The sequence below is a fragment of the Dama dama genome, chromosome 11 (assembly GCF_033118175.1).
Source record: "Dama dama isolate Ldn47 chromosome 11, ASM3311817v1, whole genome shotgun sequence".
NCBI lineage: Eukaryota > Metazoa > Chordata > Mammalia > Artiodactyla > Cervidae > Dama > Dama dama.
Window position 1 is genome coordinate 100,539,868 of NC_083691.1, and position 27,813 is coordinate 100,567,680.

Below are 27,813 nucleotides of genomic sequence, written 5' to 3' on the forward strand. Positions count from 1 at the left end.
TATTTACAACCCTGTGAGATGGCTATGGCTCTTTTCCCATTTTACAGGTGGAAAAACTGAGGTCTGCAGGACCCATGGATCATGTTCAAGGTACCCTGGTCACCACACACTAGAGCCCAGAGTGAAGCCAGGTCTGACTGCTCCCAGAGTGGGCCCCACCCCCACCTGCTCATCGTTGGGGTGACCCCTGGATGCCTATGGTCAGAGGAGGCCTTGAAGTTCCCTCTCCACCCTTATTGAACACCAACCACATCCAGGTCCCCAGCCTGGGAGAGCTGAAAGACCCAAGGCCAAGGCTTAGCCAAGTGAAAACACTTTAATGGATTCGAGGTCCTGTCCACTTCCTGTTCTCTCTCTTCCTCTTCCCCACTTCTGGAACTCAGGACCTGACACAAAGATGGAGATGGGATGACACCCGGCCACATGCATGGGGCTGAAGGAGTAAGGGCCATCGTGCAAAGTCCTCTTGTGGCCACCAGATCTCTCCAGGAAAAGCTGGGTAGCTGTCAAAGAGGCTACTTTCTGGGGTACCAAGGGTGAGCCCCCAGTGCAGCCCACACCCTAGGTCCCTTCCTAGGAAGCCAGTGCTCAGAGAAGGGCCTAATTCCCAGCCCTGGGGCTCAGCCTTCACTTGGGCCTCCTGCACCCCCGGGGGCCAGGAATCCAGGCTGGGGTCAGTGGAGGGATGGCCCCAGGGCCCTAGGAATGGAGGGCTCAGGGGCCATGAGGCACAGCCTGCAGCTGGCCCAGGCTCGCTCAGTGGCTTTACCTGATCAGTGTGGTTGGGCAGGAGGGGTCTCGGGGTCAGCAGGATTGGGGTAAGGTAAAGAGGGGACACAGGAGGAAAGGGCTTCCCAAGGGAAGGAAGTGAGGGCCAGGCAGGGGACAGAGCAAAGAGGGCAAGTGGGCAAGGAGCTTGGAGGGGGCATGCGGCAGCACGGGGCCGGGCAGGGTCTCCGCCCCCCAGGGACTGAGGCGGGGGGGCTTCCTCTAGGTGGAGAACAGGCTCTTCCTGGTGCTGGTATACTGCAGGGAGGAGGAGACGGGAGACACCTGGGGGATTCTGTTGGCTCTGAAGCTCAAAAGAAGCTAAGTGTGTTTTTGAGAACGAATGAATGAAGGGGTCATGAGCAGAAAGTGGGGTGCAAAGGGATTAGCAAGAGGGTGTCTGGTAACTGGAGACAGGGGACAACCCAGGCCTGGATGCCAGCCTGGGCTCTGGCAACAAAAGTGACAGAAGTCCTCTGGTCCCAGCCAGGTCAGTGCGGAGGCAGGCAGCCCTGTGCATCACCCTGCGGCCATATCTGTGCTGTGGATAGATAAGAACCAAAGGGGGGAGGGCGAGGAGGTGGGAGGGGAAGAGCCGACCTCAGGCCTGTCCGTGCCGGCCACATCCCAGAACCTTCCTCCTGGGCCCTGGGGACCCCAGACCCCAACCCTTCCCTTCCCTTCCTGCCCCCACCCGAGGCACCAAGGAATTACGGGCTTGGGAAAACTCACTCACTGTGGCCCTAGAGCTTCAGGGAGGTGACCCGGGGGATGTGGAAGAGCTGCGTCTCCTCGGAGCTGGTGGAGCTGCAGCATTGTCACAGGGGATGAGTGTGTGAGCCCCCAGGCCCAGGCCCTCAGCCCCGACACAGGAACAAGCCCAGAGCCCAGAAGAGCAGAGTTCCCCAAAGCTATGAACAGTGGGTGTGTTATAGCAAGAAGCCTTCGGGGCAGACACATGGAACAACTTTCTGGCCCCGGAGGCCCTCAGAGCATATGACTCTTCAGGGTTAGGCACAGGCTTCCCTGGCCTGGAGGGGTGTGTGTCTCAAGAAGTTGGGGTGGGGGCAGCAGGGGGTGGGGAAGGGCTCCTTCCTCAGCCCCTGGCCCCACCCCTAGTCCTAGCAGCCTCCTCACCTGAGGCGTTTCCGAATGGGACGGAAGTACTTGGAGGTCTTGACAGCAAAGACGATGCTGGGGATCAGGAAGAAGGTGCACCACCCCAGGCAGAACCAGAAGGCGTTCTGGGACAGAGGATGTGGGGTCAGCACGCTGTGCTGGGCAGCGGTGCTCTCCGGCACGGCTCGACACCCCCAGCACCCCACTGACTCAAAGAGCGGCGCGGGGACGTGACCTCAGGCCCGAGGGGAAGGACCGGGGTGTAGGCGCACGGTGCCTCTCCCTGGCGGCCTCCCCGTCCATGAGCCCTGAGAGCTGGGGCAGGGCGCTCACCCAGGGGTCAGCCACCATGTCACACAGGATCACACGGCCATTGTCCAGGGCTCCGGAGAGGGGCTGGCAGGTGGCAATGCGCTGAGTCACCTGCGGTGTCAACATGAGGCAGCTACATGCCGGCACACCCAGACCCACGGGTGTCCAGAGAGAGGCCGACAGGGACGCGGGACGGACAATGAGGACCCGCTGACGTCGGCCTGTCGCTCACCTCCTGCACTTCCCACCCCATTCACCAGCCTGTGTCAAGCCCCTGCTGGGTGCCCAGAGATGTCCCCCAAGTCACTCACACTGGAAGGCAACACATGTGCACACACACAGTGCACTGCACACGTTCATACCCACACACGCATACAGACACACTCAGGGCTAAGCAAGACCCTCAGCCCAGTGTGAGCGGCAGACTGCTTGCAGAAGCTGTGGTCAGCAAGGGCCCACGGAAGGAGGTGGACCCTGAGGGCTGCGCCAGCCTCAGACAGGCTGGCGAGGGGACCAGCACGAGGGAGGGCAGGGGGCCGAAGACAGCGTGTCCTAGAGAGCGACGCTGGCCAGTCCCAGCCCGGCCATGCCCGGGCCTCAGAGAAGGGCTGTGGCAGAGGTTGGGGGAGGGCAGAACTCAGCATCTGGATGCCAGGTTTGGGAGTTTGGGCCCAGGGCACCCCCAGGGGCTCTAGGGGGCAGAGGAAGGGAAATAGATGGGAGCTTGCCTGAGGCCAGGAGGGTCTGCACACCCACTCACCTCCTCTCTCACCCAGGCTGTGTACTGGGAGAAGTAGCTCATTTCCCGCATCAGGAAACACTCACTTTCCTGCAAGGAAGAGAGGAGTCCTGGGCTGGTAAGAGTCCCAAGGCCAGCAGCCCTGTCCCCCATGCCTGGCACCATCAGGACAGGCTGAGCTGTCTTTCCTGGGAGCCCCCTGGTGAGGGAGCAGGGCTGGAGAATCCTAGGGTGTAAGGCCCCTGTGCCTTAAGCACTCAGCTCACCTCCAACTCTGAGGCTGCCCCCTGTCCCTGCCCCACACCCCTCACTCACATTCCTCAGGATATGGGTGGCCCGGGTTGGCAGCTCGCCTTTCAGGTAAGTGACTCTGTCCAGGACACCTATGATCTCTGACTGTGGGAGAGGAGAGAGGATCCGTCAGGGAATGGCCACTCATTCACTTGTCCATCCATTAACTCAACAAACGACACACAACACACTCAACTTGGGATGGGGGATGTTAGGCCCCAAGGACCCAGAGGCCATACATGGTGGTCCCCAGGGGTCTGCCCGCCCAGCCTCGTGTTCTCCCACCCTACCCTCCACCTCCACTCGGACAGATCAGAGCAGGCAAGGTTTCGAGTCAGCTGAACCCCCATGTCCTTCCTCCCGCTACTGCCCACCCGCCCCTCCTCAACCTCCCCAGCCCTCCCTGGCAGCCACCTGGAGATGTGGGGCAGAGGATGCCAGTGCCTGGACACTGAGGTTGAGTTTAGCCTGTGAAAGAGAGATCAGGGCTGGTTAGGGGAAGGAGGGGTGGGAGGGAGGGTTCACAGCATGCCCCCTTCTCTTCCACGCCCCCTCCCTGCATCTCCTCTCCAGGTCCCCAGCAACCTGAGCATCCAGACATACCACAAGGTTCTGCTGCGGGAGGACCTTCTCCTGATGGAGGTGTTGGAGCCCTCGGGCCTCCTCTTGCAGCTTCTGCCCCAGCGTAGCATTGCCCTGAGGGGAGGCAGATCAGAATGGCACTCTGCCCAGGCCAAGACAGCCTCTGCCAACATACCCTTCACCAAACTGCTCAACAAGACACACTGCAGGGTGTGGAAAGTGCTGGAATCAGAGGTTGGGCTCAGAGGCAGGAAGCTCGTGGGCCACATCTGGGTTTGGGGGCCTACCTGAGCCCAAGTTCCAAGTTCAGCCCTCCCTTGCTCTGCCCACCATGGGGGAGCTGGGGAGGGCTGTCTGTGAGATGTCTCCAAGAGAACTTTTTAAACTCTCAATATTTATAAAGACAAAGTATTCTTTTTTTCCAGTAGATTTTAAGCTTCTAGAGGCAACTGTAATGACATCTGATCCCACTGTCCTCAGAACATCTGATCCTGCGGATGCTACAAGCCATGTGCACCTAGTAATGCCTGCCCAGCTGTGTGATGTCAGACATCGCCCAGCATCTGATCTGAGGTGGGGGATAATCTACTTTAGAGATGAAGGCCCAGAGATGTAGAAAGATTTGCCCAAGGCCCCACAGCCAATTGGTGGTAGAGTTTGAGTCAGAACTGACTCTACAAAACTGACCCTTCACCCCAGTGAGGGGCCCAGGGTCTCAGCCCTCAGTGGTGGACCCTACAAAACTGACCCTTCGTCCCAGTGAGGGGCCCAGGTCTCAGCCCTCGGTAGTGGGGCCCTCAATCCCCTGCCTTTGCCCTCATCCCATCCCCAATTCATAACAGACACGGGTTCAATCCCTGGGTCGGGAAGATCCCCTGGAGGATGGCATGGCAACCCACTCCAGTACTCTTGCCTGGAAAATTCCACAGACGGAGGAGCCTGGCAGGCTACAGTCCATGGGGTCACCAAGAGTCGGACACGACTGAGCGACTTCACACACACACACACCTCCCCAGGTCAGGCACTCTGCCCAGCCCTCTCCCTGGCTTCTGTCTCCAGCCGGCCCAGCAGGGTCGCGGCTCCCTTCTCACTTGGGTCTGCGACAGTCCCTCCAGCTCCTGGGCCAGCTTCTCCACGTCGCTATTCACCACTGGCTTCTGGATCTAGAGATAAGACAGGAGAGGCCGAGAAGGGATGAACCCCGGCTCCCCAACCCTAGAATTCCCATTATTTTCGAAAGTACCCACACCAGCTAAGTCTACTGTAACAACACATCAGTCACAATGGGTTTGACCTGAAATTGTGAAATATATGAGACATTTTCCATTAGAAAAGAAAAAAAAAAGTGAGGCACCCTCTGGTGTAACCCAATGGAGAGGCAACGTCCCATGAGCCTTTGTAACAGCAGTGGGTTCAGGACCATGGACAGAAACACCTGTGGTTGGGTGGGGCGCATTCACTCCCCGCCAGCCCTGGGGGGTGGGGGGTGGGGGTGGCACTCTGGGGCACAGGGTCTGGGGACATCCCCAACAGAAGAGGCCCCAGGGAAGTCAGGGAGAGCAGACGGCCCAGATGAGGTGAGACGGTAGCCCTCCCCACCTCCTCTGTAGGCCCCTCTGATCTACCAAGGTCTGGCCTGAGGTGCCCACTGCTGACCTCGACAAGGAAGCCAGGGTAGTGGATGTCCTCGAGCCCACTGCTCTGCAGGGCCTCCAGGTCCCGGCGGGCGGCAGGGCTCAGCAGGTCCAGATTCTGCACGTCCACTTTGAGCTTCTGCAACTCCTGCTGCAGCTTGACGGTGTACTGGGAGGGAGCGGGCAGGCTGGGGCCGTGCTCGGTGGCTGAGCCAGGACCCCAAAGCTGCTATCCTAAGTGACGAACCCCTCAAGGCCCTCCTTCTGTATATCGAGGACACTGCCAGCCCCAGACAGGCTCCTTGCAGATCTCTGCTCCCCACTCTCCCCATCCCCAACTCTCACTCACCCACCAAGACTCAGCACTCTTCTAGCACCTGTCTTGCTATGGGACAGCAACACAGACCTTCCAAGGTCACCCAGTAGAAACAGCTTCCTTAGCCCATCTTTATTATATCACCTTGTATTAAGGTCTTCATAGCATGCTATTTACTTACTTAACACATAGTATGCTATGTGCTTTGGGCTTCCCTGGTGACTCAGATAATAAGGAATCTGCCTGCAATGCAGGAGACCTAGGTTTAATCCCTGAATAGGGAAGATCCCCTGGAGAAGGGAATGGCTACCCACTTCAGTATTCTTGCCTGGAGAATTCCATGGACAGAGGAGCCTGGCAGGCTATAGGGTTGCAAAGAGTTGGGCATGGCTGAGCAACTAACACACACATGCTGTGTGCTTTATTATATCACAAAGTATGCTATATACTTATGTGGGTACTTGTTTATTGCCATCAACCCCATGAGAATGGCATCTTGTCTGCTCAACTCCATACCAAACCAGCAGTGTCCACAGCAGAGGTTCACATGTGACGGGTTCAGTACAAGTTTCTTGAATGGGTAAAAATAAATGAATGAATGAATGGACACAACATTTCTAAGATTTGTTGTTGTTCAGTTGCTCAGTGGTGTCTGACTCTTTGCGACTCAGTGCTCATGCACTGCAGCACACCAGGCTTCCCTGTCCTTCACTATCTCCTGGAAGTTGCTCAAACCCATGTCCATTGAGTCGATGATGCCATCCAACCATCTCATCCTCTGTCGCCCCCTTCTCTTCTTGCCCTCAATCTTTCCCAGCATCAGGGCCTTTTGCAATGAGTCGGCTCTTCGCATCAGGTGGCCAAATTATTTCTAAGATAGGGCAGTTTAAAAAGGGATTCGACATTTTCCAACCATTGCTGGGAGAGATTTAAAGGGCATGAAATTCAGCCGCAAGTTTCACAGATGAGAAGATGAAGCCAGGAGGAGCATCAGAGGATGCAGCTCAGCCTATCTCTCCCCATCCCCCACACTGCCTTCCTCAGGGGAGCAAAGGCCCATCCTCTCAGAGGCCAGAACCTTAGAGGTTTTAGGCATCAGTAACAGACAGGGACACGTGTCTCCAGATGGGCAGAGCCCTCCTGGGGCCCAGGAAGGCACACGTTGTCTTACTTATCTCTGCATCATCAGCTCACTATTACCTCCTTTGAGGACAAGTTCTGCTAAGGTCATATTTGGAATGTTGTCAGATGGCCCCCGAGGACTGCTCAGGCCCTCCGGACCTGCAGCTCTTCTATGACTTGGACCCCTTCCCTGGACCAGGGCTGAGAGCGCCCCTTCCTTCCAGTCAGAGGCGCGCAGGGCCTCGTCTCAGCGCCCCGGCCCCTCACAGAAGCCCTCCCTGGCCAGCTTTCAGCCTGCGGCCTCCCACCAGGACAGAGTCTGCTCAGACGACCTCCCATCTGATTAGAGATGCTGAGGGAAGAGGTGGCGACAGTGGGAGGGAAACTGCCCCAGGTTATGGTTTAAGACATGGAGTTGGGACTAAAAATCTGGACCACTTGGCTATGCTATGCTGTGGGCTAGGAATGGATGGTGAATTCAAAAGGAGTTGGAAGGGGACTTCCCTGGCAGTCCAGTGATCAAGACTCTGCACTCCCCATGCAGGGGGCACAGGTGTGATCCCTGGTTGAGGAACTAAGATCCCGCATGCCCCCTAGTATTGCCTAAAAGTAAATGCATAAAAATAAAGCAACCACAACGAAAATGCCATGAAAAAAAAGGGGGGGGGGGCAGAAAATGCAAGTAGATACTTAAATAAATATTTTTTAAAAAGGAGTTGGAAGGATTCTGAAGAGGATGCAGAATCAGGAGTTAGCATCTTAGGAGGAGTGGAGGGAGGGCAGGAGGGGAATTTTTACAGCCTCTGTGCACCCTTGGGAGAATCACATTCACAAAGCATGTCTCCTCTCATGAAGTAGATTTTCCTTCTCTTTGTTCTAGAACTGTCTCTTTCCAGTGTGAATAAGTTTCTCCAGTTCTACACACCAAGTTCTGGCAAAGTCCAATGGTTAGGGAGCAGGCTGGTGGGGGGTCAAATCCTGACATCACCTATGGGCTCTGTGAGCTCAGGAGGGGGCTTGTGGGGAGCCCTGCTCTAGCGGGACCCAAGGTCATCACCACCATTTTCACTGTCACACCCCCCCACCCTCCCCACTCCCAGCTGGAGCATCGCAGCCAATGCCTGTCCCGGGTCGGGACACACACCCGAGACCTCTGCCTCACTGTCACCACCCTGTCGGCGTTCAGTCTTCCTGGGAGCACAGCTCTCTGAGCTGATCACAGCCTCCAGGCACTCATGCACCCACCCACACACTCTGGAGCCCACGCCTTCCCTGGGCTCTAGCCCTGGGCCATGCCCTGAGCTTGCACCTGGCTCTTCTGCCCCAGAGGCACCTCCATCGCTCTTGCAGACTTCTCAGGTTGAAGGAGAAGTTTCCTCCATAAAGGCAGGACCAAAAGAGAGGGGACCTGTAGGAGAGGGGGTCCCACTGTGTTCCAGAAGTTTGTCTCACCTGGCTGATATCCAGGTGCTTCTCCAGGTCATAGGAGTCATTGAGCTGCAGGACAGTCCAGAGTGCGGCCCCTTGCTTGCACTGCCTGGGGATGGACATGGGAGGTGAGAGAAGGGAGGGCAGGTGAGTCATCCTAACGGGACACCCACCTTGGTGCCTCCTCACACCCCACCCCCAGCCCAGGCTGCCCACTCACTCATAGGCCAGGAGGATGCTGAGGTTCCTCTTCAGGCCAAGAAGTTGGGACAAGTTCATGGACGGTGGCAAGTTCCCTGGAGTGTCTACAAACTGGGGATGGGGCAGGAGGGAATGGGCTTGGAGCAACGAGTAGGGGACAGGGCCACCCCAGCTTCCCAGGGCCTGGTCCCCTGCCGCCCTGGCACAGCAGAGACCACACCCCTACGACTTCAGCCCACACCTGCCTCTATCTCCAGTCACTCTTGGGCCCTAAATCCTGGCAGGGACTCCCTCCAGGAATCTCTAGGTGGGTGGCCAGCCTGCTCTTCAGCAGAGGATCTGGGCCAGCATCTCAGCTCACTTGCTCAGTGCAATGGGGAACCGGGATCCCCAGTTCCCAGACTTAGTGTTAGGAAACAGAGGGGCTCATGCCTGGGTGCCATCCCTCGCGGCCCCTGCCTGGGGCCTGGGCAGCTGCCCCAGGACTCCCCGGCTCTTACTCCTTATTTACTGGTGAATTTCCGCCTCTCTTCTTAGCCGTCTCCATCATTCTTCCTGTCCCTTTCGCCCTCTGGCCCCCTCTGGCCAAACTTCCTTCTGAACCTCCAGCTCTACCCACGTCTCTCTCCATGTCCCTCTGGGCCCGAGGGCTAGGTAAGCCCACCTCGTACAGCTCTCCGCTCTCCCAGCTCTGGCACACCAGCGTCTGCACGTTGCCGCCCACCAAGAAGGTGGAGAAGACGAGGAGGATGAGGGGCACAGCCAAGAGGAAGCTGAAGCCCACGCCCCTGAGGAAGGTGGGGGGACATGGTTGAGACGGGCGGAGAGGGGAGGATGCCCTGGACCATGCTCTCCATCCCCATTCTGCCTCCCGGGGCCGCCTTGGTCAGTGAGCCGGCCCCAGGGCAGAGCCCTCTGGGGAGAGGACCTCACAGGACGTGGCCTCCAGGGCAGCAGGAAGGACTCAGAACTGGTGACTGCCCCACCTCACCCCACCCCATCCCCACTCCATGCCCTGGCTGGCAGCCTAGAGGAGAGGGCAGCTGTTTTGCTCAAAGAGCCAGGGCTTCAGGATGAGGGGGACACATGTATACCTATGGCTGATTCATGTTGATGTATGGCAAAAACCATCACAATACTGTAATTATCCTCCAATTAAAATAAATTAGTTAATTTTTTAGAAAAAGAGCCAGGGCTGCTGGTCTCTGGGCCGAGGGCACTTGCAGGTGGCCAGTTCCTGGCTCAGCCTCAACATGGCTACCTGGCATGGCCAGCCAGGACTCACCCACAGCTCACCAGCAGAGGCAGCCACCTATAGCATCCAAGTAGGACCCCTACACCATCCAGAGCTTCTTTATGAGGTAGGGATGGCTCCACGCCAGGGTTTGAAGCTTGGGGAGTGAAACGCGGGCTGGATTTCACTCACCCCTTGGGCCAGGCCACTTTATGCAGTGCCCTGCCTGCAAAACTGAATGTGGCAGCCCTGGCCTTAGAGATGATCTAGTTCAGGGATGGCAAACAGATTCTACCTCTGGTGCCACCTGCTAATGGCTGGACACTGGGTAAAGAAGGATTCTGAGGCTGAGAGAGAAAAGTGCCCATTGATTATTATAGTTAGTAAAGTTGCCATTTCCTTCTCCAGGGGATCCTCCCAACCCAGGGACAGGACCCTCATCTCCTGCACTGGCAGGCAGACTCTTTACTGCTGAGTCACCATTATTCACCTGGGCTCAGAGAGAAAGGCACCCATCATTTACTGTAGTTGCCACCAGTGGGGAAGGGGAAGTGCTTCTTCTTTGCCATTCCTGCTGTAGGCCAACCCTTTTATACAAAGGACACTGAGGCCCAGTTGGGTTATAATTCACCCAGGGCCATGCAGCAAGCTGGTCCAGAGCCAGACCAGAGCTCAGTCTCTTGATCCCCAGGACCGGCTCCTGTAGCCACACTAGGAGCATGAGAAGAATGTGCCAGCCCGGTGGGCAGAGACGCTTCCCCTCTCCCCCAGCCCTTCTTACACCATGAGGAAGCGGGCTCCGGCTTCACCCTTGGCTTCCGAGTGGCTGGGGTCCTCTCTGGCAGATAGCCCCCAGATGCCCAGATTGAGGCCCAGCAGGTTACAGACCACCACGAGCAGGACCACCGAGCACAGCACGCAACCTGCAGCCCACCTGCCGAGGAGGAGGTGGGCGTCAGGGAGACAGGCCGGGGCTGACCGAGGGCCTACTGGCTGGGGGAGGCGCCAACCCCGAGGCTGGAGCTTTGTAAGTGACTGCCTGTAGGGTCCTCAGGCTCAGATCCCCAGGGCGCACAGCGGGGTCGGGGGCGTGGGGGCCCAATGAGTAAGGGGTCTTGGCTTAAATGGAGGCAGGGACTTAGTACAAGGAGGGCTGACTAGGGCTGGAAGCTGGGCCCAGGGTGGCTGACAGGCTGAACCATCCACCCCCTCCACCTCGCAGGTTGCCAGACACCTGTATCTCTCATATCTCTGCACTTCCTCCAGGAAGGGGCGGCTGCTCTCTTCGACCTCTTCCAGGGCCTGGCTCCAGCGAGAAGCTGCCTCCCAGACTGGGAACGCTTCTGCCATTGTGTTTAGCCCTCTGGGCTGCTCAGCTACCACCTTCTTCAGCTCTGCCCAAAGCAGCAGGGGCTTAAGGGATGGGGAAGATCCCCCAGGGGCCCAGGAAGGAGACAGACAGACAGGAGGAACATCCGGGATGCATATGGATGATCCAGAGGGCAGCCTCCAGCCTCCCCCACCCCACTGTCCTGCTCCTTTCTCAACAAGCTTCTTTGGTAGGGGTGGGGTGGCGGGCATTCTGGACAGCCTGCCTGGCCCCTGGGCAGGCCCTCACCTCTGACCATGTCGGCCGTCTGCAAGGCAGCCAGGATTGGGAGGGCGTTGAAGGTGGTGTTCTCCTGCCGGAACCAAACGAGGCTGTGCCTCCTGCTTTCCACCCGGGGGGCCCAGCTTGGGGGACCCTTGTTTCGCCAGGTCCGGAGGGAGAGCATCCCTCCATGGTGCTTTCAGGGGACTGGGCTTCCTTTTGCTCTCTTGGTCCTTCTCCCCTCCCTTGGCCCAGGCTGACTCAACTCCCCCAAACATGGCTCCTTTCTCTCTCCACCCGCCTGCCCGGTCTGTGGCAGTAGACTCCAGTGTCTCATCTCTCCCAGCCATTCTGCACAGGACCCTCTGTCTCCCTCAAGTCCAGCTCTGGGCTATTCTTCCAGCCTCCAGTTCCACTTCCTTCCTCCTGGAATAGTTTGCTCTAGTCACCCAGCACAACTGACTCACCAGTTCCCCAACCCTGGCATTTTCCAGGCCCTGGGTCACCGGTGCTGACTCACCTTGCACCCTCCCCCCACAGCCAGTCTCCACCCAGGAGAACCTGCCTGTTTTCTGGGGCTCAGGGTGTGAGCTCGCTCCCTAGCCATCCCCAGCCCACACCTCATGAGGATCCTAGCCCTTCCTTCTGAACTCCAGGCCTACCTCCCCCACCAGACTGTGCATGCAAGGACCAGCATCATGAGCCTCCAGTCCAGAGTGCCATGTGGGAGGTGAGGCCCTAATTGGACCCAAGCCTGAGGTTCAACTGGGCTCCCACCCCAAGAGAGAAGAACTGAGGTCCCTCACTTTTGAGTTCCCAGGCAGGCGGGAGAGAAGGCAGGTAGACCAGGGCAGGCACTCACCTCCCAGACCATGCTGTAGAAGTTGGCCTCTGGGACGTCTTTCAGCCGATGTAGGACGTGGCCCACAGAGGGCACCTGAAACAGTTTTTGAGAGGGGCTTGTTATGACAGAGTCCATGAAGAAGCCTGGGAGGGGTCCCTGGGGAAGGATGGGGGCAGAGGCCTCTCAATACTGTGTCCTCACGTACACGGTGGGGACCACCACAGCCCCGACAGCCCTGGGTGAGAACTCAAGAAGCTAAGTCAGGACTTCCCTGATGGTCCAGTGGTTAGGAATCCACCGCCAATGCAGGGGACATGGGTTCGACCCCTGATCTGGGAAGATCCCACATGCTGTGGGCCACTGAGCCCATGCATGCTCCACAACAGGGGAAGCCACTGCAGCGAGAAGCCTGTGCACCACAGCCGGAGAGCAGCCCTCTCGCCACAACTAGAGAAGAGCCAGAGCAGAAACAAAGACCCAGCACAGCCAAGAATAAAAAAATAAGCAAACAAAGAAGAAGTTAAGTCATGTGAGGCTTACGGCACAAGCCTGGTACAGGGTGACGGCCACTAACCCCAGGTGTGTGGAGAGAGGAGGGGCAGCTGGGGAAAGGGATCGGGTGTTCGCTTCAGAGGACACCCGGAACACAGGTTGCCCAGGGATGTCTGCAGCCACGGGCGGAGCAGCCCCCTTCGCCCCAGAGGACTCAGTCCTGGGCCAGCACCTGGCTGAAGTCTGCTCCCAGCTCCAGGGTGTGGCTTTTGTTCAGGGCCCCTGCGCAGCCCTGGCAGTGGGGCTCCCGCAGGAGTGCCAGGAGGCGCTGCCGGTGCCCGTGGAGAGCCGGCGCCAGGGCGTCCTGCCCCTCCTGCAGCTCCACAGAGGTGGCGTTCAGGCCTCGGAGGTGGTCCACGGAGACCTGCAGGGCTGAGAGACCCATATCCAGACTGAGGGGCCTCTGCTGCTACCAGCATCCTCAGAGGCCTTGGGGGAAGTCAGAGCAACCCAAGGGGCCTGGTGGTCCTCGGTCTCTGTAGCTGTAACGGAAGCGGCCCCAGGGCACAGGAAGCCAGGTGTGGACAGAGAGTCCAGAAAGGCAGGGGTGGGCCCCACTGAGGTGGCAGGAGAAATGTGGGGCCGGGCCCCCAGAGACACTCACCCTGGCCCAGGCTGAGCACTGAGGCCAGCGCCTCATACACGGTGCTCTTGAGCTGGGAGTGCATCGCCTTCCCGATGCTGCTGCCGACACCTGGAGAGCACAGGGCAGTCTGCAGGGCGGCCCCGGGCCCCCCCACCCTCCCCCCGCCTCCCCTTGGCCTCTCGGGGTGCTCCGCAGTGGAGTGAGTGCCACGCCGCCCAGCTGGGCCCAATCCCCACCTCCTCAAGGGCGTGGATGAGGGGATGAGAAGCCCCCATGGCAGAACCCAGCCCAAACCCTCACCATTCAGTTCCTCCAAGACTTGCTCCTGAGGAAGGGAAAACTGCTCTGCCACAGCCTGCAGCTCCTAGGCAAACACAGGGCCGGAGGCTGCTCTTCCCCATCACGGGAACAGCCCGGCTCCCATGCCTTCCCCGCCCGTCCTGCCCAGCATCCCCGCACCTGGGAGTCCATCCTGAGAATAGCAACAGTGTGGTTATGAACGCGACTCCCCAGCAGAGGGCAGTCAGGTGCACGCTGGAAGAGGCACCCTTTCTAATGTGCAGGCTAAGCAGGAATTTGCAGGCCCCACCCTGCTCGGTCCCATCCACCCGGGGGGCGTGTGGGGGTGAGGGGGTGAGGGGCTACTCGGTGCTCACCTGGGGGACCTCGGAAACTAGGCCCCGGAGGCTGAGCAGAGCCTCCGGCACAGCCGCGGCACTGGGGCCCATCTGCTCGTGCATGTGCTGGTTGGTGACAAAGGCAGTGACCACACCGATCCTGCGGGGGTGGGGGAGAGGGAGGGGGGCTGCTGGCTGGATGCCCAGGGCACCTCGGGCCTCGGCCCATGCCTCCCGCATGACCTGGGCGCCCCTCACAGCAGCACGAGGGTGGTCAGCAGCAGGAAGGTCATGAGGACACCACGCTCGCAGGCCATCGTCTTGTGCTCCATCTTCACTCGACCCCCGCAGCGCCGGCGGCAGCGCAAACAGCAGAAGCAGAGCCCGGCGGCGGGCATCGCCAGCAGGTAGAGGCCGGCGATCACAGCGCACACCAGGTAGCCCGCCTGGTACCGCAACACCTGGGCCGGCAGCGAGGCATGAGGGGCTGTCCCGACCCTCCCTCCCAGCCCTCTGCCGCTGGACATCAGAAGGCGGGGGGATGGGGGCACCTTGCCCACGTCGCCTATCTCCTTGTGAGGGGCACCGTGTCCTTATTGTTATTTGTTGTTGTTCAGTCGCTAAGTCATGTGTGACTCTCTGTGACCCCATGGATGGTAGCCCGCCAGGCTTCTCTGTCCATGGGATTTACCAGGGAAGAGTACTGGTGTGGCTTGCCATTTCCTTCTCCAGGGGATCTTCCAGAGCCAAGAATCAAACCTGCGTCTCCTGCATCGGCAGGCAGGTTCTTTACCACTGAGCCACCTGGGGAAGCCCCATATTGTTATTTACCATCTTACAAATAAGGGAAGCAAGTCCAGGGAGTTGGGGCTCCCTGTCCCAGGTGGCGCTAGTGGTGAAGAACTCACCTTCCAATGCGGGAGTCATAAGAGACGCTGGTTCGATCTCTGGGTCGGGAAGATCCCCTGGAGGAGGGCGTGGCAACCCACTGGAGAATGCCGTGGACGGAAGAGCCTGGTAGACTACAGCCCACAGGGTCTCAGAGTTGGACATAACTGAAGCAACTCAGCGCGCAGGCACGCCAACCCCACAGCCACTTAAGGGCAGAGCTGTGGTTTGCAATCAGGTCCGCGGACCGCTCACAGAAGCGAGGAAGTGGTGCCTGAAGCCCACCCCGGGGGTCACCAGCCAGGTGGGCTCAGCTGAGAAGGGCTGTCTCCTCCTGCCCCAGATGCTCACACCTGAACGCCCTCCCGCAAGCCGCCTCCACGCTCACCTCATCCACCTTCACAGAGGCCGGCTCATTCAGCAGGGTCTTTATGAGCTCTGGGGAAAGAGTCAGGCTGAGTCGGGGCAGCGGCCTGCCTGTGTCCACCCCCACTGCCAGGCTAACCCTCTCCGGAGCGGGTCCTCCCATCACCCGGCACCCTCAGGGAAGGCGGAGTCACCGCAGGCCAGTGCCCACCTACCCTGGCCTCCGCACGGCTGCAGGAGGGTATGTCTGAGGGCAGGCCTGGCCCACCCCTCCCTCTGGGCCCCCAGGTAGGAGAGCAGGAGGAAAGCTGGTTAAGAGCAGAGAAGGGGCCTGGTCTAGCGGCCCTCCCCGCTAAGAGTCAGGGACAGGCTGTGGGTTGAGGTGGGGGTCTGGCCGGCCCTCCTGGTCCTTGCAAGCTCCCCACGACACCAGTCTCAGAGAAGACCTCAGTGGGCTCTTTGAGAACTTTGAATGTATCTTCCTCTACTTTAGGGCCGAGAAACAGAGGCTCAGAGAGGAACAGGGGCTCGCCCCAGGTCACTCAGGAAGGTGATGCTCTGGGAGCTTCTGGGGAGGAAGGTGGGGGTGGGGAGAGCTGGGGACCCTGCCCTCCAAGTGGCTGCCGGGGGCGGGCGCGCCCCGCGGTGGGCAGGCGGTTAAGGTGAGGCTGGGGACCCCAACGCGTCCAGGCTCGTCGGGGCAGGGGCGCACTCACCCGCGGGGAAGGGGTTGAGCTGCACCACGGAGAGGAAGCTGCGCACGGTGCCGTACAGGGAGTCCAGGGGGCCCGGGGCGCGGGCGCGAGGGGCCAGCCAGCGGGCCCTGGCCGCCGGGGCGAAAGCCAGGCGCTCCGCGGGGCCGAGCGCCCTGCAGCCCGCCGCGCCCGCCCCCGGGAGGGTCAGGACCACCCCCAGGCCCAGGCGCAGGAGGGCCGCCAGGAGGTCGGGCGCGCGCACCATGGGGTCGGCCGGTAGGCTGCGGGTGGGCGGACGGGGTTCAGGGAGCCGAGAGTGCCAGCGGCGCGCGGGGCAGGCCGCGCATCCTTCGCCCTTCTCCGTCCCGCCGCTCTCCGCTCTCCAAACCTGCCCGACAGGTTTGGGCTACCTGGGCACCCGCCCGAGCGCGGCCGGGCCAGGGGTGGAGGCCAGGGCTGGGGGTGGGGTGGGGTGGGGTGGGGGCAGGGCCTGCTCCGGACCCGCCCCCAGCCGCCCCGGGTGGGAACCTGGGTGCCCTCTGCCCTCGCCACACGCTCTTGGGAGGACTTAGCCTCCGAGCTGAGTGGGGGCGCGCACGTCAGTACCTCTGGATTATGGAGGATGGCCCAATTTCAACGATTATATTCAGTGCCCAGACTCAGAAGCCAAATTTGGAGCCTGGGAAAACAGCCATCAGGCGAAGGCCTGCAAGGGGCGGCAAGCCCAGCCACCCGGGCCCAGGAGCCAGGTTCCTCTCTCAGCTCCCCCTCGGGCCTGTTCTGTTGGCTCCAGCCATGCCTGGGCCCAGGCCAGGTCAGTCCGAAGCAGAGAGGCCACCAGGCTTTGTCCAGGGAGGCTCTGTGACGAGTCACTCAGATGGGTACAATCCCTTGGGAGGGTGAATCCTGGCAAAGGTGTGCCCTTTAGCCCAGCAATGCCCCATCTAGTCATCGCCTGAAAGAACTGTCAAGAATATGCCCAGAGATGTGTCTGCACAAGCTTCTGCTTTGTCAATGGCTGTGAGCCCAGTATGCAGAGGGTGCCCACAGCTGAGCAGGCTGGAGGAAATATTTGCTAAATGGATGGATGTTCCTGGCAGCATTATTCACAATCCCGGAAACAGCCCTGATGGCACCATCATTGGGTGGTGGAGAAACTGGCAAAATGAGCATCTCACACAGTGGGCTGTCAATAAAGAAAATGATGCAGAAATGGCTCTTTTGAAAGATACTTAGTGTCTTAACAAGTGCGAGTAGCTGATGACAAATTGCTGGGTACCTGGAGTGAAGGCATAAAACCATGATCATCTCCAGGTGGAACCTCAGGCAATTTCTAATTCTCTTCTGCTCACCTGCACTTACTAATGTGTGTGCAACAAACGTGCGTTACTCATGAGAAGTTTGTGAGTGGCCATGGCAGCCACCATGGAGCCCTGGAAAGAGAGGATGCACCTGTCCGTGGGACTCCCCAGCTCAGGCTTGGTTTGTGGTGTGTGTGAGGGGAATAGGGGTTTGGGCTGCTCACGGGGGTCTGTGGTGGAGAAGTGACTCAAATTTTATTTTTTTTCTTTTAAAAAATATTTATTTACTTGGCCATGCCAGGTCTTAGTTGCAGCATTCAGCATCTTCCATCTTTGCTGCAGCATGTGGGATCTAGTTCCCTGATTGGGCTCACAGTCTTAGCCACTGGGCCACCAGGCAAGTCCCCTGAAGTGCCTTAAGCTTAAGCCACGGCTGGGCCTGCAGCAGAGCCCCAACTAGACCCATTGCTATCCCTGCAGAGCTGGGGGTTAAGAGGTGCAGTTGTGGAAAGAATAGTCTAGTTAGTTAATAACAGGGCGCAGACAGGAAATGGAACCTCATCAAAGGGTGACTCAGAGATGAGGATCAGGGCTACTCGGGGAATGGACTGGGGTGCCCAAGCTCCTTGGGTCTGGAAGGAGGGGTGTCCAGGGCCAGCACTGACCCCTGGAGCCCAATTGCAGCTGCGGAGGGAGACCTCTGACTGCTCCGCCCTGTAACTAAATGTAAACTAAATGCAGGCTGTGCTCACCCTTCTTATCTGACTCACCTGAGCTTCACACCTGAGCTGAGGACACCAAGGCTGCCATCAGGAAGAGCTGGTCCCCCCAGAGCCTGCCTGCTCACCCTCACTCTCCTCCTCCAATGTGAGCTGCTAGAAGGAGTGACTTCCCTGGCCATCACTTTCTAACTTAGTCCTGCCGCCAGTAGGATGGAAATAACCCCTTCCCGGCTTGGTATAACCCACCTGTGCAATTTTGGTAACTGCCATTTAGGCTTTTCTTCGTGCTTTGACTTGGGTGCACCAGCAGCAGGAAAGCTGAGGTCCTAACCACCTGGGGAGGAGCAGAAACCCTTGGGGCTTTGGGAAATTAGCAGCCCAGACCCCCATGTCCTGGCTCCCCACCCACCCCTCTCCTAACAATTATTAAACTAAGTTTCCTGTGTCTCTAACAAAAACACTGCACTTTGAAGATAAGAGTCTTCCCAGTTGGGACTTCCTTCTTGGTCTAGTGGCTGAGACTCCGTGTTCCCAGTGCAGGGGGCCCAGGGTTTGATCCCTGATTGGGGAACTAGATCCCGCAGGGCTCACCTAAGACCCATTGCAGCCAAATAAATCAATAAAAATTAAAAAAAAAAAGAAGAGTTTCCCCAAGAAAAAGCAAAACATACCAAGCCTCCTTTTTAGGGTACGGCGAGGAGGGTTGATTAAGATACTGAATTTGCCTATTTGATAGGTGAACCAAGTGAGGCTCGGAAGCAGGAGGGACTGTGCCAAGGCAGTGGTCAAGCCACGAGTCTCCTTCCTGAGCCAGATCCTGATGAAGCAATCTAAACAATCTATCGTCAGACCGGCTGGTGGCCCGAGTCTCCTCCCCTCCCCCAGGCCCACCAAGGAGAGCAGGTGAGGCTCAGGGGGTCAGCCCTGGGTGCTGGGCAGAGGAGGAGAGGAAATTGCTGCTATAATTGAATTCCTAGGAGGAGCAGACCAAGCAGGCTGTGTGGGGGCTGGGCCTCTGGGCCCCAGGGTTACCCCTGCAGCAGCCTCTAAGGCTGTGGAGCTGGCAGGCGGGGGCTGCAGGGCTTCTAGAATCAGGAAGCGGGTCCAAAGGAGGTTCTGTCCTGCCACCCCTTGTAGTCACACCTTTCTGGGCACACCTGCATGCCCCGTCCTCCTGCTATCCCTGGGACCCGCTCCCATCCATGGAGATTCCTTCGTTGATCTGGGATCGACTGACCCTCATTACCTTGGGAATATTTCCAGAGCCACTTCCCTACACTTGACCTCACACATTGTCAGAAGTTGATCGTTCCCAAATCTCACAGGCCTTGAGGTTGGGGAGGGGAATGTGGAGGTGGAGACCTGAGCGGGCTGTAAGGGGGACCTTTGCCATGATTCACAAAGCAGCTGGGCCCAAGGACACCAGGGGGCCCTCTGGCTGCCTCATGCCGCCTCCCTGGAGACGGAGAGGGAGAGAAATGCCCAGCGAGGAAGCAGCAGACAGAGCGGGTTCCCCCTCCTTCCCGCCTCTGGGGTCTGTCTGCTGCCCTGGGCTGCTGCTGTCTGTGCTCGGTCGTGTCCCCCTCTCTGCAACCCCGTGGTTGCCGCCGGGCTCCTCCATCCGTGGGGTTTCCCAGGTGCAAACACTGGAGTGGGTGGCCATTTCCTCCTCCAGGGGATTGTCCCGACCCAGGGATGGAACCTGCGTCTTCTGCACGGCAGGCGGGTTCTTTACTGCCAAGTCGAATGGGTTGTAAATCATCCCAGGGGGCAGATCAGCAAGGTCAGAGCACAACACTGCCTCAGTCAACCCTCTTTTGATGGCAAGAATCAGAGATCCACTTAGAGATTTTAAAAGTGAGCATTTATTATAGGGACACAGGGCATTTGAGGAGCCCACGCACGGGCAGTGGAGCTGGGCCTCAGGAGGGCTGGGGGCCGAAACAGGAAGCCACTGAGTGCTCCTGCTCTGTCTCTGGTCAGGGACCTCCCCCACTGCACACTGGCCAGGGATCAGACCCACAGGACAGAGAAGGCTGTCCTGCCAGCCCAAGGCTACCTGTTCTCCCAGATCTGCTGGTGCCAGAGACCAAAGAACCACAAACCACATCCTGAACTCAAGCAGTGAGGCAGTGATGGTGCCAACCTGAGACAGCCTCCCCCAGGCCACCGTGGTCCAGCCCCAAGAGAGACCCCCAGAGGTGCCGTTTCTTCCCATTGGGTGCTCATGAAGCAGCACGGAGCAGACCCCCAGGACCTCTGTCCGCACCCTGAGTCTCCCCTTGGACATGCTCCATCCAGGTGCCCAGGAGTTCAAGGCCAAAAATCTTAAAGAACTAGATCTTATGTTGTATCCAGGAAGCAGTGGCTCCACCCTCTGTCCCCACCATACAGCTCTGCAAGGACACAGGCTTAGGAGTGGAGGGCTGGAAGAGGGGGTTAGGCCCAAAAGAAGCCCACCCAGCCATGACCAGGAGATGAGTGACGTCATGGAGAGTGGGGAACAAACAATACCTAAAGTTTACAGGGAGTCTTTCCTGGTGGTCCAGTGGTTAAGGCTCCATGCTCCCAATGCAGGGGGCCCAGTTTTGATCCCTGGTCAGGGAACTAGGGCCCACGTGCTAGAGCTAAGAGCTCACAACTAAAGATCTGGCATGCACCTAACACCCAGTGCAGACAAATTAATGTTTTTAAGAAAGATTTTTTTAAAAACCCAATAAAGTCTACAGGGAAGTTTCACGTGACATGTTGCCTGCTAAGAATCAGAATCTGTCTCCTGCTTGATGCTGACCACATGAAACTGGGGAGGAAAGCTGTGTGGTCCTGATGATAGACGGAAGATTCAAAAGAATCTCCATCCACTGGACTCGGGTGGCAGGGGCGGGGGGGCATTCAACTGTTGAGCATGAGATGGTGCGGGAGAACTGAAATAGCCATTTCACAGATTCCTAGATTCATAACTGTTTGTGGGAACAAAAAAGACCATGATGGACCTGCTGACCGCAAGGGAGCATGAGTCCAAAATGAGGTTAGACAGCTAGGATGCCCTCTCAGGGCTCCCTCCCAGCAGCATTTCCCCGTTTCCATGCAGCTCCTACATCCCCAGGCTGATGATGGGGCTGAACAAGTTGGGGCCCCCCAGACCCCTGACAGGAAACCCCTGACACCTGAGAGGTCACAGGCACTCCTGCACTCCCACAGCCAGCCCCTCGGAGGTGAGTCTGCAGCAACCACCCTCAGGAGGCAGGATGCTGTCTGCAGGAAGTGGCAAGTTGCTCTTCTGAGCTCTTTGCTCATCTTAGAAGAAAGGAAGGTCTTTCTTCTCTGGGTGATTTACAGGTAGAACTGCCCTCGCTCTCATTTCATTGTTGTCCAGTTGCCAAGTCGTGTCCGACTCTGCGACACACGGACTGCAGCACGCCAGGCTTCCCTGTCCCTCACTATCTCCCAGAGTTTTGCTCAAGTTCATGTCCATTGAATCAATGATACCATCCAACCATCTCATCCTCTGTCACCCCCTTCTCCTCCTGCCCTCAATCTGTCCCAGCATCAGGGTTTTTTCCCAATGAGTTGTCTCTTTGCATCAGGTGGCCAAAGTATTGAGGGCCATTTCATTAAAGAAGTTCAAATCCAAAGTGAGGGCTCGCCAAGGTATGCACTGATGCTGATTAACACAAGTACCACAAAACAAAGTGTGGACATATTCACCTGGGAGTGTGAATTACACAGCAGTTCCCGGGTGGTGCCAGCGGTAAATAATGCTCCTGCCAATGAAGAAGGCATAAGAGACACAGGTTTGATTCCTGGGTCGGGAAGATCCCCTGGAGGAGGGCATAGCAACCCACTCCAGTATCCTTGTCTGGAGAATCCCATGGACAGAGGAGCCTGGCGGGCTACAGTCTATGGGGTCCCAAAAAGTCGGACAGGACTGAAGCGACTTAGCACACACTGTGCTCCTAAAACCCCAGGAAGCCACGGAAAACTGCGGGGCTTCTGAGTCACGTGTCCTCACCTGAAGTGACGTCAGCTTCTCTTTTCTAAAAATAATTGTGTTTATTTTTGGCTGTGCTGGGTCTTTGTTGCTATGAAGGCTTTTCTCTCATTGTGGAGGGCACGGACTATTCTTCGTTGTGGTGCAGGGGCTTCTCATTGTTGTGGCGTCTCTTGTTGCAGAGCAGGGGCTCTTGGGGCGCCGGGCTTCAGTAGTTGTTGCCCCCAGACTCTAGAGCACAGGCTCAGTAGTTGTGACGCATGGGCTTAGCTGCTCCGTGGCCTGTGGGATCCTTCCAGACGAGGGATCAAACCCGTGTCTCCTGAATTGGCAGGCAGATTTTTTTTTTTTTTTACCACTGAGCCACCAGGGAAGCCCTGTAATGCCAACTTTTGAGGAATGGGGATAATGGCAAAAGCAATCATTCCCATGAGAGACCTTCTGTTCCTTGTAAGGTGCAAGTCCTGAAACTTCAGCGCGAACTGGGCTTTTCAGGGCTGCAAAGGGAGCTGTCATCTGCACAGGGGCCTTGGGCTCAGCCAGCAAGAAGAGCAGAGACAAGGCTGGGGGTGGGCTAGGGGGTCTCAACAGGCTGCCGATGCCCCAAGCTGAATCACCTGCAGAGGCCTGGGTTGCAAATCTCCAGGGGTGGCGCTCAGGTCAGTGTGGGTTCCTGCACTCCCAGGAGGTTCTGATGGGCTGAGAGTGACCTGAGAGCCACTGCCATGGGTGGTCCCAGCCCCCCTCACAGGAGTGCAGCCCTTATCCTCACGCACTCAGGAGATTTCCTGCGGGGACACGGGGAGGGGGTGTCAGGACTCTACCCCTGCCCGAGGCCATCCCCACCTTCTGCACCCATTGTAACCGCTGAGCCAGGCTTCCAGGACCACATCAGTGTAGGTGTGGAGACTACACGTGAGCAGCCATTCTCAGGGTGTGGTGGGGGGAGGCAGGAAGAAACTGGGGGACAAGAAGGAGACTGGCCCCACAGAACCACCTTTTGGGAAGCCTGCAGTTACTTGTGGGCCGGCTGGGATTTGGGGGAGTAACACCTGTCCCCAGAATGTTTGGAGATCGGGAGACTTCCCTGCCAAGGCCCAGCAGCCTCTGGGACTCCTTAGGGGGCTTCTGGGGGCCAGTGAGGCCACAGTGAGCTCTTCGGGGGGCACTGTTCTGCAGGCAAGAAAGACGACGAGTCAGTGATCAAAGCAGGGGGGTCCCTACCTGCTCCAGCTGGTCCTTCAATGCAGAAGGACTTTTAAATCAAGACGACAGAGGGGCGGGGACAACGGAAGCCTGTGTTTTCTAAATGCAGAAGACGGTGGGCCAGTGCCTCCTCTGAACACATAGGAGGGTGAAGGGGTCTTTCCCAAACGCAGAGGTGAGTAGACCAGCACCCTGGGGACGCAGAGAACACAGGAGCAGTTCCTTCCAAAGGACTATGGAGCAGTGACTCCAGATGCAGAAGCTAGCAGAACAAGCCAGGGAAGTGGCCCGCGGAGCTGTGCCTACATGTTCAGAGAATGGCGGGCAGTGCCATCGAAACACAAAGGACATCTCAGCTGTGTCTTTAAAACACACTGGACAGTGGGGCGGGAACTGTCGGCCAAAAAATATAGTCACAACCCAAAAGCAGGGAGTTATTTTATTTGGTGGGAATGTCTAGGACTCCGAGTCCGGGAGAGTAACTCTGAGAAAACTGCTCCCAGGAAGCAGGAGGGGAAGACAGGCTATAGACAAGTTTGCAATAAAGGTAGCAGGTAGTCTGAACATCAAAGATCAGGTATCAAGTTAAGGAATTTAGCATTCTGTGTATGGGAAGATACAAGCCTCTGAGCTCAGTGAATTCATTCCTTTCACATGCACCTCAGCTATCTGGGGCCAATTCTGTTTCCTTGTTTACCTTGCTTCTTGTATTCCCCCAGTCCCTCAGCAATCACCATGCAGGAGGGTATGGGGGCTGGGGGTGTGGCGGGGGTGGAGTGGCAGCATCCGCTGGATCCCAGTTTTGGGAGCCCTCATTCACATTTGGAGGCCAGAAATTGCTGAGAGCTGTGACATTTTTTTGTTTATTGATATGGCATGAGAGATTTTCACTTCACACCCCCTTAAGCCACGAGAGTGGCAGTGATGTCCTAATACCAGAGCCTGTGGAGCAGAGGCTCGGGATGCACGGGGCGGGGCTCAGCGCCTCCCACGCTCGGAGCGGACAGGAGGACCAGCCCGGACGCAGAGGGTGATGGAGCCCTGCTGACAGAGGAGCGGTCCGTGGAGAGGCAGTGGGGCCGTGCTTTTCACCACAGACGACAGGGGAGCGTCAGCTTCCAACGGAGAGGAGAGGGCGGCGGGCCTCAGTCTGGGGCCCCGTTTCCCAGCCGGCCGCCAGTCTTGGGCAGATCATATTGGCTGCTCTCTACTTCCCACAGGTGGGACCCTCAGCCAGCTGAGGTGGTGGGATCCTTCCCACACTGACGTCCCCATCTATCACATTTCTCCTGCCTCTTCCACCTCCTCTGGCTGCTCAGCTCTTCTGCTTCCCAGTCTGTGATTAGGAACTCACACCTGAATGTTCCAGGACTGGCTTTCTATCTTCAAGCCAGATGATTAGTGACCTTAATTACATCAGCAAAGTCCCATCACAGAGTGCTTAGAATAGTATTCAATTGAATAACCAAGTGACAGGACTTCCCTGGTGGCTCAGTGGTAAGGAATCTGCCTGCCAATGCAGGGCACACAAGTTTGATCCCTGCCTGGTCCAGGAAGATTTCATCTGAGTTGGCTCTGTGCTCACTAGAGCTCTGGAATCACAACTACTAAGCCCAAGTGCTGCAACTACTGAAGCCAGTGCATCTAGAGCCCATGCTTTGCAAGAAGAGAACCAACTGCAATGAGAAGCCTGGGCACCGCAACAAAGAGTAGGCCCTGATAGCTACAACTAGAGAAACCCACAAAAAGCAAAGAAGACCCAGCACAACCAAAAATAAATAAATAAATTACATCCTTAAAAAAAATTGACCAAGGGACAGGAATCTTCAAGGGGCATCTCTAGGATTCTGTGTATGATAGATTGTAAAGCTTCTCATTTGTCTTGAATTGGCTAATATGCATTGTGACTCTTACCGAAGGAAGTCTTCTATGCAAGCCATTTCTGTTATGATTACATTTAACTGACTACATCAGAAAATCCAAAATGACAATGGGTAAGCCAAAACAAAAATGGATTCTTATGCAAAGTGAGACAGGAGGTTGGTCATCCAGAGCTAGCCTAGAAGTGGCATGAAGTAGCAGTGCCCAGGCCCCTCCTCCCTTTCGTTGACTCTGGCAATTTCTAACCTCATGATTGCCTCATGGAACAAAATGAGAGCTGAAGGTCTGGTCATCACATTGACATCTCAGGCTGGCAGATGGCTGGAAGGGGCTGATATCCCTCCTGGCTAAGGCAACTTCCTTTAAAGCACCCTCTACCCCACCACTCTCAAACACCCACCCCAAGTCACTCCCAGACCCTGAATGTACATTTCATTGACCAGAGGTTAATCAGAAGGCCACATAGGGAGGCTGGGAGGTGCTCTTTGGGCTGGGTGCTCTGCGCCTGGAATAAGGCCGGGGTCCTGTGACTCCAGGAAGATGTGGGGTGTGCACACTGGTTAGATCCAGCTTTCACTACCACCCTGGGTTCTCCGAGAGTATGTGACTACAGATGCCTTGTTTTCAGAGCACAGTGCATAAAGTGTGTTTTCCTTTAACCTGCAGAAAAATGTGTTATGTCTAGCTGCTCGATAAATTTATGTTCTATTCTCCTAGTTCCTGAGCAGTGAAAGTATTTTAAGGCCAAATGAGGCAGCACTGAAGAATATATAGGCTTCCCAAGTGGCTCAAATGATAAAGAATCTGCCTGCCGATGCAGGAGACACAGGAGATGCGGGTTTGATCCCTGGGTCGTGAAGATCCCCTGGAAAAAGAAATGGCAACCCACTCCAGCATGCCTGCCTGAAAAATCCCATGGACAGAGGAGCCTGGCAGTCTTCAGTCCATAAGGTCGCAAAGAACTGAACACAATTGAGTGACTCAGTAGGCATGCACAGAGATAACATAAACAATCATCCCTAAATTGTATCAAAAAAGAAGCCTGTGTTCCTAGAGCTCAAGCCACATCATTCATGTCTCCCTTTGCCCCTTTCACTCATGTGTGAGGCTCAGTCACTCGTCGTGTCCGACTTTTTGCGACACTTTGGACTATGGCCTGCCAGGCCCCTCTGTCTATATTTGACTGTGCTGGTATTCAGATGTGGTGCAGCATGTGTGGCCAGCACAACAGCTCCAGGCAAAACGTTCAAGGCGCAGGGGAGCTGCAGGGCCTGCCTCGCGGCCCATCTTGCCAGCTGGGCCCCCCAGGCCTGGACCTCTGAGAAGGAGGGTCCCCAACTCCTCCTCTCCGCTTGTGTCCAACTCAAATAGCTCAGTGCCCACCCCACACCACCCCCCTCCACTTCCTGTCAAGGTCACTTCTCTGGCGGAGGTCTTGGAGCAAAGGAAGCCTATCTTGGGTTCCCTGTTCACCTTGCAGCTGGTCCCCACCTGGCGTCTGGGAAGCGGGTCTTTTTTCTTCATCCCTGACTCACCACTCAAACAATTATGTAAGGATCTCTGACTAATAGCTAGGGGGCAAAGCAAGGTGACTGCAGCAGAGGAAGGGAAAAAAAACAAACTTCAAATTGAAATGTCAGTCATCATATTCCCAGCAACAAGCTCGGCTCTCTCCAGGGGGTTTCTCCTGGGCTCTGTCTGTCCTCAGGACCTTCCTCCCCTGTGTCCTCTTATGTCTTCCTCCTGCCTCAGACCCTGGTATTGAAAACCCCAGCTTGTAACCTGAGGGTACTAAAGTCAAGGTTTTGTTCGGGTTGGAATTCAAGCTCCCTGTCTGTATTCACAGCAGGTGACACTTCACGGACACATCACATCAGAGAGGTTGACTCTGGGTCCTGGCCTCCCACTTCAGCCTCATTAACCTCTAAGGATCTCAAATGCAGAAGGGAGGTTTGGTCTTGCTTGATTGCCGAGGTTGGCCCTTCAGCCTTACAAAGTGACTGACGGCCGATCTCTGCTGATGGCCAGGAGGGTGAGTCCTGGCCCAGACAGCGTCATTCCCAAAGACGAGGCAGGCCTGGGACTAGAGGCAAGGACACTTATTTTCAGGGCTGGGTCTTCCTGGCCCAGAGGGAGGAGGGGTGAAAGCCAAGAGACAGAGAGCATCAGGGCATCGAGGGAGGGGCAGCCGACTGAGTGCTGAAGCCCCTGACCCGTGGGATAAGTGACCGCGTGCTGGGCCTGCTGCCGGGGGGCCAGGTCGGGAGTGTACCTCGTCCGGGACGCTGTGCCCCAGAGCAGACTGGCCCTTCAAAGGAGGCGGGAGGGGGTGGGGGTGCGGGCACAACGGGAGGGAGAGCAGACGGAATGCTCTGGCCAGACTAGGGGCCGGGCAGGGGCATGGGGTCAGAGTCAGTGAGACAATGAGGCGGTCAGCCAGCGATGGGCAGAAGTTCGGCATCAGGAGATGGCAGGACGGAATTCTCTGGAGGCCCATGGTTGGGACTCTGCACTTTCATTGCCGAGGCCACAGGTTCAGTCCCTGGTCAGGGAACTAAGATCCCCTGCAGGCAGCAGGGTGCAGTCAAAAAAACAAAAACAGAGAAAACACAGGTAGCATCAGGCTAAGCACAGCAAGAATTAGATACACAGGGGGGCCCAGGTGAGCGCAGGTATCAAGGCTCGGGCAGGTGAACGCAAGTCTCAGCAGGCAGGTAGCAGGCATCCAGGGCAGGAAAGCTGACCCAGGGCAGCAGGGGGAAGGAGGTCCTGACTCTGGAGCCTGTGGAGAGCCCTCCAGGGTCAGCTCAAGAACCCAGGTTCCACC

General features: G+C 57.3%; 1 protein-coding gene across 1 annotated transcript; it reads right to left on the minus strand.

Moving 5' to 3' along the window:
• Positions 1–1,511: 1,511 nt before the first annotated feature.
• On the minus strand, positions 1,512–27,483 carry PROM2 (prominin 2). Its single transcript, XM_061156134.1, has 26 exons — positions 27,259–27,483; positions 22,919–23,072; positions 22,672–22,687; positions 15,907–16,166; positions 15,213–15,262; positions 14,195–14,397; positions 13,976–14,096; positions 13,620–13,683; positions 13,338–13,427; positions 12,906–13,105; positions 12,200–12,274; positions 11,365–11,428; positions 10,981–11,140; positions 10,528–10,680; positions 9,177–9,300; positions 8,532–8,623; positions 8,336–8,420; positions 5,468–5,614; positions 4,903–4,974; positions 3,833–3,925; positions 3,644–3,697; positions 3,254–3,334; positions 2,960–3,028; positions 2,221–2,310; positions 1,906–2,012; positions 1,512–1,575 (listed from the first exon to the last, which is right to left on the minus strand). The coding sequence occupies exons 1-26, from the start codon at positions 27,481–27,483 to the stop codon at positions 1,512–1,514; spliced, it is 2,913 nt and encodes a 970-aa protein (XP_061012117.1).
• Between the last annotated feature and the right edge of the window lie 330 nt (positions 27,484–27,813).